Source organism: Scyliorhinus canicula, chromosome 18 (genome assembly GCF_902713615.1).
Source record: "Scyliorhinus canicula chromosome 18, sScyCan1.1, whole genome shotgun sequence".
NCBI lineage: Eukaryota > Metazoa > Chordata > Chondrichthyes > Carcharhiniformes > Scyliorhinidae > Scyliorhinus > Scyliorhinus canicula.
The window spans coordinates 126,033,455-126,050,427 of NC_052163.1; the positions used below are offsets into that span (position 1 = coordinate 126,033,455).

At 49.2% G+C, this 16,973-nt stretch overlaps 2 protein-coding genes across 4 annotated transcripts in view; one reads left to right on the forward strand and one right to left on the reverse strand.

The window, feature by feature from the left end:
- The window catches only part of theg (theg spermatid protein), a 72,140-nt gene extending 65,626 nt beyond the window's left edge, over nt 1-6,514 (reverse strand). Inside the window, exon 1 of the mRNA XM_038777689.1 lies at nt 6,354-6,514. Within this exon, the coding sequence (XP_038633617.1) occupies nt 6,354-6,400 (47 nt within the window). The 5' untranslated portion in view covers nt 6,401-6,514. The remainder of the gene's footprint in view (nt 1-6,353) is intronic.
- Nucleotides 6,515-6,658: 144 nt separating this feature from the next.
- LOC119953394 (insulin gene enhancer protein ISL-1-like) overlaps nt 6,659-16,973 on the forward strand; it is a 51,804-nt gene continuing 41,489 nt past the window's right edge. For 2 of the 3 annotated variants that reach the window (XM_038777622.1, XM_038777625.1), the window contains exons 1-4: nt 6,659-6,732; nt 10,327-10,567; nt 15,688-15,845; nt 15,951-16,018. The gene's annotated coding sequence lies outside the window, so the exon portion shown is untranslated. The remainder of the gene's footprint in view (nt 6,733-10,326; nt 10,568-15,687; nt 15,846-15,950; nt 16,019-16,973) is intronic. The other variant, XM_038777623.1, reaches the window with a different exon arrangement.

Consider the following 16,973-nt stretch of genomic DNA (forward strand, 5'->3'; position numbering starts at 1 on the left):
GACGTCATCCGCGCATGCGCGGATTGGAGTCTTCCAATCCGCGCATGCGCGGCTGACGTCATATGACGCGTCAGCCGCGCTAACTCCGGCAAGCGGGCTTAACGATATTCGTTAAGCCCGTCATGCCGGAGCCTACGGCGTCGGGCTGCTAGCCCCGACCGGGGACCAGAATTTGTTCCCGGTCGGGAAGGGGCGCGCTGGCGTCAAACCGCCCGGGTTTGACGCCAGCCTTACGATTTCTCCCGTTTTGGGAGAATCTCGCCCTCTGGATTTCACTCCGGCGTCGGCTGTTTGTCTCCCTTTGGGAGAATTGCGCCCCTGTTCTCTGACTTCAATAATCTGGACGACATTGCAAATTAATTTTTTTTAAAGCCGATTATATCCTTCATATTATTGACAGCAATATACAATAGAATAGAATTCCGACAGTGCAGAAGGAGGCCTTTTGGCCCGTTGAGTGTACACTGACCCTCCGGAAAAGCATCCCACCTAGTCGTCCCCCTCCCCCCCCCCCCCCCCCCCCCCCCCCCCCCCCCCCCTACTATCTCCATAACTCCAGCTAATCTGCACATTTTTGGACACTAAGGCAATTTAGCATAGCCAATCCACCTAATCTGCAATTCTTTGGACTGTGGGAGGAAACCCACACAGACACGGGGTGAAAGTGCAAACGCCACACAGACAGTCACCCAAGGCCAGAATTGAATCCGGGTCCCTTGCGCTGTGATCAGCAGTGCTAACCACTGTGCCACTGTGCCGCCCCATACATTCATATATCGGCTTTAACATAACGAAACATCCCAAGGTGCTTCCCAAGAGCATTATAAAGCAATGTATAATGTTGAACACTAAAGGGAATGTTAGCACAATGAGCAAAGCCCAGTCATTTTTTTTCCAATTAAGGGGCAATTTAGCATGGCCAACCCACCTAACCTGCACATCTTTGGGTGGTGGGGACAAAACCCACACAAACACGGGGAGGATGTGCAAACTCCACACGGACTGTGACACAGATTTGAACCTGGGTCCACAACGCCAAAGGCTGCAGTGCTAACCACTGTGCCACTTGCCACCCTTATTCTCCCCTTATTAATCAAGAACCTATCTATCTCTGCCTTAAAGACACTCGGTGACTTGGCCTCCACAGCCTTCTGCGGCAATGAGTTCCACAATTCACACCCTCTGGATGAAGAAATTTCTCCTCATCTCAGCTTTAAGGATCATCCCTTCAGTATGAGCCTGTGCCCTTGGGTTCTAGTTTCTCCTACTAGTGGAAACATCTTCTCCTTGTCCACCCTGAATAGGCCTCTCAGTATTCTGTAAGCTTCAAAAGATCCCCCCTCATACATCTAAACTCCATTGAGTACAGACCTAGAGTCCTCAGCTGTTCCTCATAAGACAAGCTGTTCATTCCTGGGATCAGCCTTGTGATCCTCTTCTGGACCCTTTCCGAGGTCAGCACATCCTTCCTTAGATATGGGGCCCAAAATTGCTCACAATACTCCAAATGGGGTCTGAATAGAGCGTTATAATGCCTCAACAATACATCCCTGCTCTTGTATTCTAGCCCTCTCGACATGAATGCTAACATTGTATTTGCCTTCCTAACTGCCAACTGAACCTGCATGTTAACCTTAAGAGAATCGTGAACTAGAACTCCTACGTCCCTTTGTGTTTCAGATTGCCAACGTTTTTCCCCGTTTAGAAAATAGTCTATGCTTCTATTCGTCCTACCTCTGCGCTTAACCTCACACTTTTCTAATTTGTATTCCACCTGCCACTTCTTTGCCCACTCCCCTAGCCTGTCCAAGTCCTGATGCAGCCCCCTTGCTTCCTCAATACTACCTGTTCCTCTAAATAGCTTTGTATCATCTGCAAACTTAGCAATAATGCCCTCAGTTCCTTCTTCCGGATCATTAGTGCATATCGTGAATAGTTGTGGTCCCAAGGGCCGAAGGGCCTGTTCCTGTGCTGTAATTTTCTTTGTTCTTTGTAACACTGACCCCTGTGGAGCACCACTAGTGACCACTGCCATCCTGAAATAGACCCCTTTATCCCCACTCTCTGCCTCCTGCCAGTCAGCCAATCCTCTATCCAAGCCAGTACCTTGCCCCTAACGCCATGGGCTCTTCTCGTATGTAGCAGCCTCCTGTATGGCACCTTGTCAAAGGCCTTCTGGAAATCCAAATAGATCATGTGGGCAGCACGGTAGCATAGTGGTTAGCATAAATGCTTCACAGCTCCAGGGTCCCAGGTTCGATTCCCGGCTGGGTCACTGTCTGTGCGGAGTCTGCACGTCCTCCCCGTGTGTGCGTGGGTTTCCTCCGGGTGCTCCGGTTTCTTCCCACAGTCCAAAGATGTGCGGGTTAGGTGGATTGGCCATGCTAAATTGCCCGTAGTGTCCTAAAAAGTAAGGTTAAGGGGGGGGTTGTTGGGTTACGGGTATAGGGTGGATACGTGGGTTTGAGTAGGGTGATCATGGCTCGGCACAACATCGAGGGCCGAAGGGCCTGTTCTGTGCTGTACTGTTCTATGTTCTATGTTCTATGTCTTAATGATCTGTTGAGCTGCTCGCGGAAAAATACTTTTCACTGTACCTCGGTACATGTGACAATAAACAAATCCAATCTAATCCCAGTCCAGTGGCTCTTCTTTCTGTAACTTCCTCATTACCTCCTCAAAGAATTCAAATACATTTGTCAGGATTGACCTCTCCTTGACGTGCTGATTCAGCCCAATTTCCAGCCCTATTTTACTGTGCACTTCCAAGTAATCCGCAATCTCATCCTTAATAATGCACTCCAAAACCTTACCAATAACCAAAGTCAGGCTAACTGGCCTATAATTTCCCATTTCCTGCCTCCCTCCCCTCCTAAACAGGGATGTTACATTAACCATTTTCCGATCCTCTGGGACACTCCCTGCCTCCAATGATTCCTGAAAGATCCTCACCAATGCTTCCATAATCTCCTCAGCTATCTCCTTCAGAACACTGGGGTGTAGTCCATCCGGTCCAGGTGACTTATCCACCGTCAGACCTTTCAGCTTCCCCAGCACCTTCTCCTTAGTGATGGCCACAACACTCACCTCTGCCCCCTGACTCTGTTTTTTTTTAATTTAGAGTACCCAATTCATTTTTTCCAATCAAAGGGCAACTTAGCGTGGCCAATCCACATCTTTGTGTTGCGGGGGCGAAACCAATGCAAACATGGGTAGAATGTGCAAACTCCACACAGACAGTGACCCAGAGCTGGGATCGAACCTGGGACCTCGGTGCTGTGAGACAGCAGTGCTAACCACTGCACCAGCTTGCTGCCATCCCCCCGACTCTCTTGAAGTTCTGCTCTCCCATTGGTGTCTTCTACCATGAAAATTGATGTGAAGTACCTATACATTTCCTCGACCATTTCTTTGTTGCCCATTACTACTTCTCCAGCTTCATTTTCCAGTGGCCCAATGTCTATTCTTGCCTCTGTCTTACCTCTCCGATATCGAAAAAAAAAATTGCAATCTTCTTTTATATTAGAAGCTAACTTCTACTCATGTTTCATCTTTTCCTCCCTTGTTGCTTTTTTAATTGTCCTTTGTTTTTAAAGGCTTCCCAATCCTCTAGTTTCCCAATAATCCTTGCCATATTGTATGCTTTTTCTTTTGATTTTATGCTGTCCCTGACTTCAATGTTAGCCATGGACCCCTTGTTCTCCCCTCAGCATGCTTCCTCCTCTTTGGGATGAATTTCTGTTGTGCTTCCCGAATAACCCCTAAAAACTCCTGCCATTGCTGTTCCACTGTCTTCCCTGCTAGGCTCCTTTTCCAATCAACTCTGGTCAGCTCCTCCTTCATGCCTTTGTAGTTATCTTTATTCAGTTGTAACACCGTTACATCAGATTCCAGCCTCTCCCTCAAACTTCAGGGTGAATTTTACTATATTGTGGTCACTGTCCCCTTAAGGTTCCTTCACGTTTGCTTCATTACATATCACCAAATCCAGAATTGCCTGTTCCCTGGTATGCTCTGTCACAAGCTGCTCCAAAAAAAATCTTAGACATTCTACAAATTCCTTTCCTTCGGATCTGCTACCAACCTGATTTTCCCAGTCCACCTGCATTTTGAAGTCCCCCATCTCTATCTCCTGATTTATTTTCTGCCCCATATCCTTACTACTGCTAGGGGTTTGTCGTATGAGGAGAGATCGAGCAGTTTAGGCCGATACTCTCTGGAGTTTAGAAGAATGAGGGAAGATTAAATTGAGGTATACAAGATGACAAAAGGTCTGGATAAAGTAGATGTGGAGCTGATGCTTCCTCTTGTGGGGCATTCTAAACCGAGAGGTCATAGTTTTAGGGGAAAAGAGGTAGCAAATTTAAAACAGAGTTGAGGAGAAACTACTTCTCCCAAAGGATTGTGAATCTGTGGAATTCGTTACCCCAGAGTGCGGTGGATGCTGGGACAGTGAGTAAATTTAAGGAGGGGCTAGACAGATTTTTAATTAGTAATGTGTTGAAGTTATGGAGAACGGGCAGGTCGGTGGAGTTAAGGCCAGGATGAGATCAGCCATGATGGAATGTCGGAGCAGACACGATGGGCCAAATAGTCTAATTCTGCTCCTATAACTAATGAACTCATGAACCTGTAGGGTTGGAGGAGATTACAGAGATAGGGAGGGGCAAGGCCATGGGGGCATTTGAAAACAAGGATGAGAATTTTAAAATTATTGATTTTATTGCAAATTATTGATTTTATTGCAAATTATTGCTTGATTGGGAGCCAATGTAGTGCAGCGAGTAGAGGGGTGATGGAGGAATGTGACTTGCTGTGAGTGACGATAGGCACGACGAAATTTCAGATGATGTCAAGTTTACAGAGGGCAGAATGTAGTCTTCAGGAGCCCATTGGAATAGTCACGTCCAGAGGGAAACAAAGGCATGGATGAGGGTTTGAGCTGCAGATGAGGTGAGGCAGAGCTGAAGTCGAGCGATGTTATGGAGGTAGAAAAAAGGGAGTCTTTGAGTTGGCATGAACATGAGGTCGGAAGGTGATCTTCCCAAGGTGACACCAAGGTTGTGAACATAACTGGCTTAATCTCCGACTGTTGCCAGGGAGATGGTCGGAGCCACTCTAGAATAGAATTTGGAGCTAGGCCCCAACACAATGGCTTTGGTCTTATCAATATTTAATTGGAGGAAATTCGAACTCATCAATATTGGATGTTGGATAAGCACACTGGAGTAGCAACTCACTTGTAAGGTTCCACAGCTACCTTAACAATCAGCTCACAACAGAACCAGTTACATCGCACCTTTCTGTTCTTTTGGCTGAATAGGGTGCTAGATGATGTAACTTGCATCAGAATGCAGGCACCTGTTGCAGTGGAACCCAGAATATAATGGTTTACATCACACATCATTGCTCAGTTCCCACATCTTTCGACCTCATGTTCATGCGCCCCCCCCAACAAAACAAACTAAAGAAAAAGTTGAGGCTCCTTCATTACATGTTTTTAAGGTAAAGATAGATAGTTTTTTGAAGAATAAAGGGATTAAGGGTTATGGTGTTCGGGCCGGAAAGTGGAGCTGAGTCCACAAAAGATCAGCCATGATCTCATTGAATGGCGGAGCAGGCTCGAGGGGCCAGATGGCCTACTCCTGCTCCTAGTTCTTATGTTCTTATGTTCTTATGTTCTTTTGTTTTACGTCTCTTTAAAACGTCCGGCGCTTTAAAGCATATCTTGAACAGTAGCTGTAGGGAAATGCACGGACAATAGAGAAAGTAGAGAGCACCGGTGAATGGCCATTAGTGACCCAAGTGAGCCGCCCTCAAGATCCATTCTTCCCGTTGACCTTGAACGCTGGACAGATGCTATCACCCATGTTAAATGATCCCCCTAATTAATTTCCCTTTCGGGGCTGCACGGCGGCGCAGTGGGTTAGCACTGCTGCCTCACGCCGCCGAGGTCCCAGGTTCGCTCCCGGCCCTGGGTCACTCGCTGTGTGTAATTTGCACATTCTCCCCGTGTCTGCGTGGGTTTCGCCCCCCAAAAATCCAAAAGATGGGCAGGCTAGGTGGATTGGCAACGCAAAATTGCCCCTTAATTGGGAAAAAAAATGAATTGGGTGCTGTAAATTAAAAAAAACAATTTCTCTTTCACACATGATAACCTAATTCCAGGTGAGGAGCTTTAAATGCGCCCCCCCCCCCCCCAACAAAACAAACTAAAGAAAAGGTTAAAAGGAGAAATTAGTTGCCCAATGCCATCAGACTGGATTACAGTTAACAGCACAAGTTTCATCTGAAATCCATGCACACGAGGGGAAATAAGCAAAGTTAATTTGTCACATTTCTACTTATCTCACCGATCTCCAGGCTTGGGGCAAACGGAGGGATCTCTCTTGGGGGCCATTGGCTGCTGGAGTGAGAGCGCAGGGTCCTCTCGCTGATGCCAGGCAGCCAGCTCTGGGCTACACTGCGCTGATCCTCATTGCTGGGTGCGCCGCCTCTCCGCCACTGGGCAAAGTGGCTACACACACACCGCGGGTGTAACATCATCCTGTTGCCCGGCAACAGACAGACGCACCCAGGGAAGTTGCTAGGTAATGAAGGCTGGAAAAGATGTCACGTCAAATGTAATCAGCAACCCCCCCCCCCCCCCCCCAGGGAGGTGGGGGGTTATTTGTTGTTGTTGTTTACGTGGTCTGCGAAACTATCTCATTTCCAGCAACAGAGTCGATGGGGGTGAGCTGCTCTTTTGGGTTTATATTAAATGCCCAGGTCAGACCCACAGCAGGCTTTAAGCTGCATTCCCCATAACACTCAGTTTCAAAGTGATCAATGAGTGATCAGTCTCACTTTCACAACCTCCCGGCGTCCCCAAAGCGCTTGGGCAGCTCATTGAGAACATTGTTGAAATACGAAGGCCAGTTCGCCCACCTGCAGTGCCATAATGATTAGATAACCTGATTCAGTGTTGTTGGTTGAGGGATAAATATTGACCAGGGCACCGGGGATAAATCTCCTTTCTTCCCTCAAGGGTGCTGAAGACTGTTTACCTATGCCTGAGTGGGAAGACGGGGTTAATGGAAGATCATAATAGGGGCAGGAATAGGCCACCTCAATGAGGGGTGTGAATTAATGGCTAGGCCGGGTGTGAATGCAAACGGGCTGGATGGATCGTGGGAGAGTCCGACATCGGGGACCACGCCAGACGCCGATTAGTCTCCGATCTAACCGGCCCACTCCTGTTGGTGAGATCCAGATCCCACCGCAATGATCACCAAAGAAAGCCAATCTCCATCCCATTAACAGGGAGAACCCCCCCCCCCCCCAAAAAAAGTGAGGCTGCTGTGGGGATCGGAGGAGGTGAGTAGCCATCTTGGAAAATGGGCAATCAGCCAGGGGTGGGTGGAGGATTCCCCCCAGGGAATGATGCGGGCCCGGCCTCCACCACTGCGGGCATCACCCTGGGTTGGGGGGCCGAGAGGCTCAGCGACCTGGGTCTGACATACCATCCCCCCCCCCCCCCCCCCCCCCCCCCCCCCCCCCCCCCCCCCCCCCCCCCCCCCCCCCCCCCCCACCCCGGCCGCATGTATACTCTTACCAGGGCAACTTCAGCTGCTGCCTGTCCATCCCACCAAATACTCCCAGGACAGACCCCCATCAATATAATATGGTGCAGGTCACTTCAACCCCCACTGACCGTGGTGGCCTCTGGCCACACAGCTGAACGCTAGTACAAATAGGGAATAGGAAATGTTAGTAAGAGATGTCAGACAGTATGCGCTGTCGGAGGCTCCAACTCAAGAGGATGTGGTTCAAGCCTAACCCCAGACTTGAGACTTGAGCACATAATCTACGCTGGCAGTACTGAGCATAGTGGTTATGTTGCTGGATTAGTAGTCCAGGTACAAGAGCTCAAATTTCACCATGGCAGCTGGGAAATTTAAATCCAATTCTGGAAAAAGGGTAGTATCGGCCCAAAGCATGGAGAGTTCCAACCAAGCTCAAGCTGTGCCCTGATTCCTCTTCAGTACAGATCCGTTAGTAATTCTTCCTAACTGAGTGCAAGGCCAAACTGAACCCTAGAAAACATGGATGAACAGAGTCAGAGGACTACCAATTAGCTTTTAACAACAAGAAAAAATATTCAACAGGAAAAGTTTGATGATTATGCAATAATCCTTCACTCCCACTCATCTTCACAAATCCACACAGATTTTAAGGATAACACCAATTACAAAATATACCTTATGCTATAATGTTCTCAGTAAACACACAGTCCCTTTAAGCCCACAGGTGGACTGTGTTCAGACACACTCTACTCTGAAACCAGTAAACATCTGTGGATTTCTCCTTTAATCCCCCCCCCCCCCCCCCCCAAAGTATCTTACACTGTGGAACTTATCTCACTGGGCTCCGGCTTCCACATGAATGATTCAGAACTCCACTCTCAAGAAGACATGCCTTAGAAACTTCTATTCACAATTCTTTCCCTCAGTTACTCCCAACAAGGATCCACTTCCAGGTTTTACAACTCTCCTCTCAGTGTTTCTTTGTCTTGAATGCTTCCAAGCTTTCACACAAACTCTCAGAGATCCAGCTATTAATTGCTTCACATTTATTTCAGCTTCACAGGCTGCAGTAAAATATCACAAACCTTAGGTTCAATTCAGATATCTTGGCTTCTCACCAGCCAACTTAACCAATTGGTTCACCTTTCAGCTCTGTATTTAACTGCCATGAACACTGCCCTGTTCCAATTCCATTTTCTGTTTGTTCCTTTGATTTCAAACTCCCTGGAACATCTCTTTTCATTCTCTAGTTTTCATAGCTAACTCTCTCTCTAACTTTCTAGTTCCACCTGCTATAAATTCAAGTAAAATACAGTCACAAGGTCTGTCCCACATTATGGGTGGTATTTTCCCCCCCGCACGCTGGGTGGGAGAATCGCCGGGGCACTGCGCGAATCACGCCACGCCGCCCTGACCCCCGCACGCAATTCTCCCCCCCCCCGAAACCAGTGACGACCGAATCGCGCTGCTCGGAGAATTGCCGCAAACGGCGAGCAGGGATTCTCCGGCCCGGACGGGCCGAGCGGCCGCTCCGACAAGACAGGTTCCCGCTGGCATCGTCCACCTCTGGTCGCTGCCAGTGGGAACTGTGCGGGCATGCTGCGGGGTGACAGCGTGTGATGGGGGGAGGGGGGCTCCTTCACCGGTGGGGGCCTCCGATGGGGTCTGGCCCGCTATTGGGGCTCACTGATCAGTGGGCCGGCCTCTCTCCCCCGGGCCTACCTCCTTTCGCGGCCGGCCCCAGAACACTGGTGCCATGTTGGTGAGGGGCCAGCGCACATGCGCAGGATTGAGCTGCCCCAACTGCGCATGTGCGGGTTGGTGCGGTACCCATTTGCCACCGGGTAGGGATGCTGGAGTGGCGTGAACCACTCCAGCGCCCTGATGGCCCCCTGTGGGGGCCAGAATAGGTTGTGCCCGGGACCTGTTCATGCTGTCGTGAAACGCAACGGCGTTCACGATGGTGCGGGCACTTAGTCCCGGGAGCGGAGAATACCGCCCCAAAGTGAGTCACCTGGTTGCTAAACAACATCTCATTCTTTCCCCAAACACGTGTTTACTTTTCTCGCCACAATTTTAACTGAAACCAAAAACCCTCATACATGCAAACACATTTTTAAACATGTATCTAACTAGAGTTTTTCCCGACCTTGCACAGAAACACTATCTTAAACTCACTTAAATCTATACCTTGTTTTGAATAACGGTAAAGTAGCCATAGTTCCAGATGACCATAGGCTGCTTTCCCCTTTGAGGGGGAGAGCTGACCAGTGTTGATTTAACCTGAGGGTCACCACACCTCAGATGAGGGGCAAGGTTGAGAAGACGGGTCCTTCATAAATAACCTCAGCTGGTACAGGAATTGAATCTATGCTGCTGGCCTTGCTCTGCATCACCAGGTGTCTAGCCAAGTGAGCTAAACCGGCTCCCAGTTAGACATTATTTCTAATATCTAACGACATAGATTACTTAAAACTACCTCTGCTTCTTGACACTGTGCATTGCTCAGTAGCGTCACTGAGGGTATGTCTGTTGCTCCTGGTAGGACACCAGTGAGAAACACGCCCCAGGTGAGTGATGGCTTGATGCGGATTTTGGGGAAGGGATCGCAGGGGAAGGGGGTCGTTAGTAAGAGAAGATGATGTCTCCAATGCTTGGTCCCTGGATCAGGTACCGATTGCCTCTAAATGATGGAATCCCCCCCCCATTTCCCCAACCTGAAAACCCGTAAACAACCCTAACAATATTTCTGTGCTTTCAGTGTGGCCGGTCCCCCACTCACTATTGGATAAAGACCAGCGATGTCCTGTTGTACGCGGGAACACTTCACTCAAGAAACAACTGTGCAGCAGCAATTTTAGCCTGAATGTGTTTCAGTCAAATAACTGGAGAGAGACGGAACAAATTTTACAAATGCCTTCCTCAGGTTCCCGAACTGTTTTATCTGAAAACACAACAGATGAAAAAAATGTGTGTGCTCTCAGCTGTCCTGTCAAGATAAGGTATGAAAAATCTGCTTAAAATACTTGCTGCGCAGAAATAGGATTGACATTTTAGATTAGTTTTAAAATACAGTTAAATCAAAGCAACTGTAGTGACATCAGCAAAACTGCTGTCAAGATAATTGCCAAGGCTGTGTGGGAACCTTGTGAGGAACCATTTCTGGAGCCTGTGGGGGTTTTACCTGTGGCTGACTTTTGAATGGTACACACCAATAGGCTGATAAATGCATCTTGACTGAGGCAAAATACAACAGCAACAGGTCACGAGGTTAGATAACTCTGCAAGCCCACCACTTAACAGTGAAGAGATTTCATCCTTTACACAAGGAATTTTTAACCCATCACTTTACTGAGATGAGAGGGAATCTGAAGAGATGGAGCCGGGGTAAAAATACTGCCAACCGGTGATTAAAAGTAAAAGACAGATTCAGTTAGAAGATGTAAAGAAATTAATGTACTAATCAAAAATGTGTCATGACTTTTATATCTAATTCACCACGACAAGCTCCCAATGAGCAATGTTCCACGGCGGCACAGTGGCACAATGGTTAGCACTGCTGCCTCACAATTCCAGGGACTAGGGTTCAATTCCAACCTTGAGGGACTGTCAGTGTGGAGTTTGCACTTTCTCCCCGTGTCTGTGTGGATTTCCTCCGGTGCTCCGGTTTCCTCCCAAAGATGTGCAGGTTAGATGGATTGTTCATGCTAAATTGCCCCTTAGTGTCGAAAGGTTAGGTGGGATTACAGTGATTGGGCCTAAGTGCGGTGCAGACTTGATGGGCTGAATGGCCTCCTTCTGCACTATAGGCTGATTTGCAGCTTCCTCTCTCCAAGTTTAACCTGCATTATATAATTTATTGACTGCTTACATATGTCGTACCATATTTTCATTCATATTTTAAAATTAACCAAAGTCTTCTTGGGTTAAACCGGGGTGGCGGGGGGGGGGTTGTTGGGGGGAAGATCAACTCTGACTATCAATCTACTCTGGACGAGCAGGTACCAATTACATTCATGGGCCCTCACACCAAGATTATTAGCTAATATTTGCAACGGCCGCGATCCAAAAGCCACGCTGTGCCCAGAAAGCATCTTGCCGCGGCATAGCATGGCCAATAGAAGCCGGGAGACCCCGCTCCCGGGATCTCGCAAGACTTGCATAACAAATCCCGCTCACTGTGAGCGGGATCACTTTTTAGCACATTAACACATTAGAGCCAGACAGCTAGTCTGACTTTAATGTGCAGATTCCTGAGGTACCCAAGACGTTGGGATCTAATCCCTTTGCTGTGGAGACCTCGGCGAGCGCCATACAGTACCGATATCCATAAACGGGGATCAGACGGAATGGCATCCGGAAGGGTCGTCCAGGGGATTGGAGTCCCCCAGGTGCATGCCCTTTGGTCAGGCTAGTACCCTGGCACTACTGGTGTCACCTGGGCAATCTGGCAGTGCCATCTGGGTGCCAGCCTGGCATTGCCAAGGTGCCAAGGTGGCAATTTTTGTGTACTGGCAAACAGGCTGTGGATGCCTTGCGTGGGTGTTGGGGGTCCGGGGCGGGGCGGGGCGGGCGGGGGAGGGGGGGGGGGATGTGGCCAGGGATTCTCCCATAGTCCGATGGGGTTTGAGGGGTGGGGGTCGGATGTCACGTCAGGTGCATCGGATGAACTCCATTTAAAAATGAAGTCCCAATCTCTCGCTATACTGAGGAGTTCCGGCGAGCAGATCTCCTCAGTGTAGAAAACGGGGCAATGTGCGTCCTCGGACATAGCCCCGAGGCTTTGTCCCCGGGCAGTGGAGTTTAATAGACATGTGGGGCGGGATTCTCCAATCCCGTGGCACAGTGTCCACGCCATCGTAAACGGCGTCACATTTTACGACGGCGTGAATGGGCCGCTGGGAGTACCAATTCTGGCCCCTACAGGGGACCAGCACAGCGCCGGAGCTCCAGCTGCAGATCCCGGCACGAACTGTACACCGCGGTATCCATGCAATGAGGACATGCACAGTGGCACGGACGCCAACGCGTGCACGCGCAGTGGCCTCCTTCAACACGCCGGCCCCGCGCAACATGGCGCAGGACTACAGGGGCCGGCGCGTAGGAAAGGAGGCCCCCAGCCATAGAGGCCGGCCGGCCGATTGGTGGGCCCCGATTGTGGGCCAGGTCACATCGGAAGCCCCCCCACCAAAGGCCACGACCCGACCCTTCAACGATGAGGTCCCGCCAGTCCAGATCAGGTTAGAACGACGCCGGCAGGGTCTCGACTCTTTTCTTACGGCCGCTCAGCCTATCTGGACCAGAGAATTGACGGGCCAGCTGCGTTGAGCGGCCCGCGACCAGCGCTGCCCATGTTTCTTGGCACTGCAAGCGCTGGGAATCATGCGGCTAATCGCACTCTCTATGGGACTTTGTTTCCATTTAGTTGAATCGAGCCCAGCAATATTCATGATTTCCCAGTCCTTAGCTGTAGCTATAAACTTGCATAAAAGTATACAGTACAGAAATGGTTATATTTTGGAAATTAGCCGACCTTAGCATCGCTATTGTGTTGTGAGTGTATAATGTATTTGTTTGACAATCCTAGATTTGAACACCCATTTATTTGAAAAAGTATTTTAAGATAATGGACAGAGGGGATGCCATTTGACTACATTGAGCACTTTCCCACTGATATCGTCAGCAGTCATTTCTAAACTCAGGTGTTGATAAGAATGTGCAAATTTATCAAGCTGCTGGGAACACATGTTCAATTGATTAGATGAACTGACTTGTTACATGTGATGGATCTGTGGCCCTTGACAACTTGAATTTTATTTTACAGTTTGCAACGTTGTTAGTGGAAATGCATTCAACCTTAAATGCAACGTCAGGAAGCATTTGCTGGAAACTAATGTAATCCTCACATACTGTGGCGGCGGGGGGGTATAATCCAGGACTGTGTCTTGGGCTTGTCAGCAAGGTGTAACACAACAGCATTAAAGCAATGAGTGAATGATTCCATATTTGCAAAACAAGGGCAGGTGTGAAGTGACAGCACAAGCAGCCTCTTGAGAGGGGGAGGTTTGTTTCTCACGTATCATAGCTTATAGCTTCTCTAGTGAGGGAACAAACAATGTTCTTCTCTTCAATTATTTAAACTATCTTAAGTTTCATTTAAAAGGCTGGTATCCATTTTCTGTGGTGTTTTAACATTGTCGCATTACTTCAGGCGATGTTATTATTAAAAGAGAAGAGACCTCTGTTGCTTTAACAATTTGAATTGATCTCGAGAAGGTAAACCCCCAGCAGCATTTTACCCCATTTATAGTGAGACTGGGTGCTGATGCAAAACAAGAGGGTCAGTTCTAATATGCAATGGAGGGGCTGAATTTCAGTGAGTTCGAGGAGAATGGGTGTCAATTGCGGGTAGCCTGAAATTCCACATCTGCATCGATGCCACCTGTCCAAGGACTTAATCGGGGAGGTTTTGCCTTGGGAGACTGATGTGGGGCCCAAGCCGCCATGGTTTCTACCATGACCTGCTGTATTAAACCCAGGTCAGAAGACCAAAAGCTTAGTCAAAGAGGAAAGTTTTAGGACTGTCTTAAAGGAAGAGAGCAAGTGAGACTCAGAGAGGTGTCAATGAGTGAATAATTGGCACACTGGTTAAAAACATGTAAAGAAACAATTCAGTTGAGAGCGCCAAGGTTTTTACTTTTCTGTTCACAAAGGAGGAAACGGCCTCTTCATTATTTTCACTTCATGGCTGATAGATGGCCGTTTTATCCTTGTTAAATTGATCGTACGCACTGGAAACGCGTAAACATTTTGTCCTATTGATTCAGTTCCACACAATGATGCTCCACACCACTGATTTATGAACACAGTTGCTCAATACCAATGCACAGAAATGTGCGCCAAGACACGGTGGGTGCAAATGCACGACTGTACTTTTGCTGTAAAGTTTCTAATAGAATGATAAGCAGCAGACAATGTGAGGAAACTTGGTGTTGTCCTTGCAGTCAGATCTTTGTTCAGTAAAGCAGCTATCCCTCGTCATTTAATTCACTGATGCAATCTTCAACACAGTGAATCACACCACCAGCAGAAGGGACATCATTTAAAAAAAAATAGAATTTACAGTGCAGAAGGAGGCCATTCAGCCCATCGAGTCTGCACCAGCTCCTGGAAAGAGCACCCTACACAAGGTTAACACCTCCACCCTATCCCCATAACCCAGTAACCCCACCCAACACCAAGGGCAATTTTGGACACTAAGGGAAATTTATCATGGCCAATCCACCTAACCTGCGCATCTTTGGACTGTGGGAGGAAATCGGAGCACCCGGAGGAAACCCACGCACACACGGGGAGGATGTGCAGACTCAGCACAGACAGTGACCCAAGCCGGAATCGAACCTGTGACCCTGGAGCTGTAAAGCGATTGTGCTAACCACAATGCTACCGTGCTTCATTGATTCTCTTACACGCGCTTTTACATAGAAACATAGGGCGGGATTCTCTCAGCCCGGGGCCGGGCCAGAGAACCCCTGTGGCAGGGAGGTGGGTGGGGGTTGGGGGGTGGGGGGGTGGCGTGGGGGGGGCGTCTGACCCCGGGGGGTCTCCAATGTGGCTTGGCCCACAATCGGGGCCCACCGATTGGTGGGCTGACTTCTCTGGCTGGGGGCCGCCTTTCTTCCGCGCCGGCCCCTGTAGCCCTGCACCATGTTGCCTTGGGGCCGGCGCGTTGAAGGGAGCCACTGCGCATGCATGGGTTGGCGCCAGTGCCACTGTGCATGTGCGGACCCTGCAGCGCCCAGTTGACGCCGGGATCAGCAGCTGGAGCAGCGTGAACCGCTCCAGTGCCGTGCTGGCCCCCTATAGGGGCCAGAATTGCTGATCCTGAGTCTGTGTTGATGCCGTCGAGAAACGCGACGTCAACACGTAGCCTCAGGATCACAGAATCCCGCCCATAGAAGCTACGAGCAGGAGTAGGCCATCTTCATCTCGTGTAACATCTTGCACAATTCGAGTCTTCAGCCCTTACACAGGTCCCCTCAGCACACAAAGAAAGCAGGCGTGCTAATCATCTACTTTGGAATCCATTCTGCTCACTGTCTGCCCATTTGTCTTTATACAGGAGCAGGTCACCCACAACAAGAGGGAGGCTTACCAGACCAGAGGTGGTTGCCGTAGCTCAGGACACTCACCCCCTTTGAGGAGCACACGGCAAAGCTGGTTGATGGGGTTGCGGACCATTCCTGTACCAAGGCGAGATCGGCATCTCCCAACAAGCCAGTGAGGGTCCAAATAACACACTTCTCCCACTGTCAGAAACAGGGGGTGTTCTTTAATGGAGGTGACTATCCAGCCAATCATTAATTATCTCTTTTTTTATTGCAGCCACCAGCATGAAAAGGCAAAGATGCACCCCCAGCCAATCCATCAGCCGGAGCCCCAGATCACCTCAGGTAAGGATCCTAAGGACCCACTAAATGTCCAGCTGTCTCTGCATTCACCTGCACCCCCAACAATGCATGACAACCCATCCTGCTGGCCAGCAGGAGTCATGCCAACCTTCCTGCCCACCACTGCACTTAGTCTGCAGAGCGGAAAGTCTTTGTAGGCGAAGTCCTCTGAGAATTTCCTGAATATATATTGCTCAAGTGTTGGTGAAGCCTTGCCAAAGAGTCTATGGAAGTTTCTAGATGTGCTGCCAAGGTCACCAACACTTGGAAAACTGCTGGAGACCAGACTCCTGCTGAATCCAAGTCTGATGATGACCCTCTGGAATCAGCCCTCAGAGAGATGTTGGATCTCCAAAGACAGGCAGGGATACGGTGGGTAGGGTTGGCAGAGGCCATCACCAGATGAGGACAGAGGAACGAGAAGTCTGACCACATTTTGTCTGATGTCATTGCAGCAACATGTGAGCACATCAAGGTCACCACTGGAATGGTAGTTACCAGAATGGAGACTCTGGTCCAGCAGTTTATGTCAGATATGCGCTCTGACGTTGCTCTCGTCAATAGCAGGAAACATCTGTGGCTGTGCAAGAGGGAGGTGGGGCACCATGATCCCCCTGCAGGAACCGGTTCTTCTCAAGGAGTCAGGGAGGGGTCCACGGGCACCCACAGAAAGGTTGAGTGCCAACCAGACACCGCATGACAATCCATGCAGGACTTTATGTCCTGCGCCCATAGGGGCTGGTTTAGCACACTGGGCTAAATAGCTGGCTTGTAATGCAGAATAAGGCAGCAGCACGGTTCAATTCCTGTACCGGCCTCCCCAAACAGGCACAGGAATGTGGCGACTAGGAACTTTTCATAGTAACTTCATTGAAGCCTACTCGTGACAATAAGTGATTATTATGTCCACAGCAGCGAAATGAACAAAGCCAGTTTCTCTATCAATATGGTGGGTAGC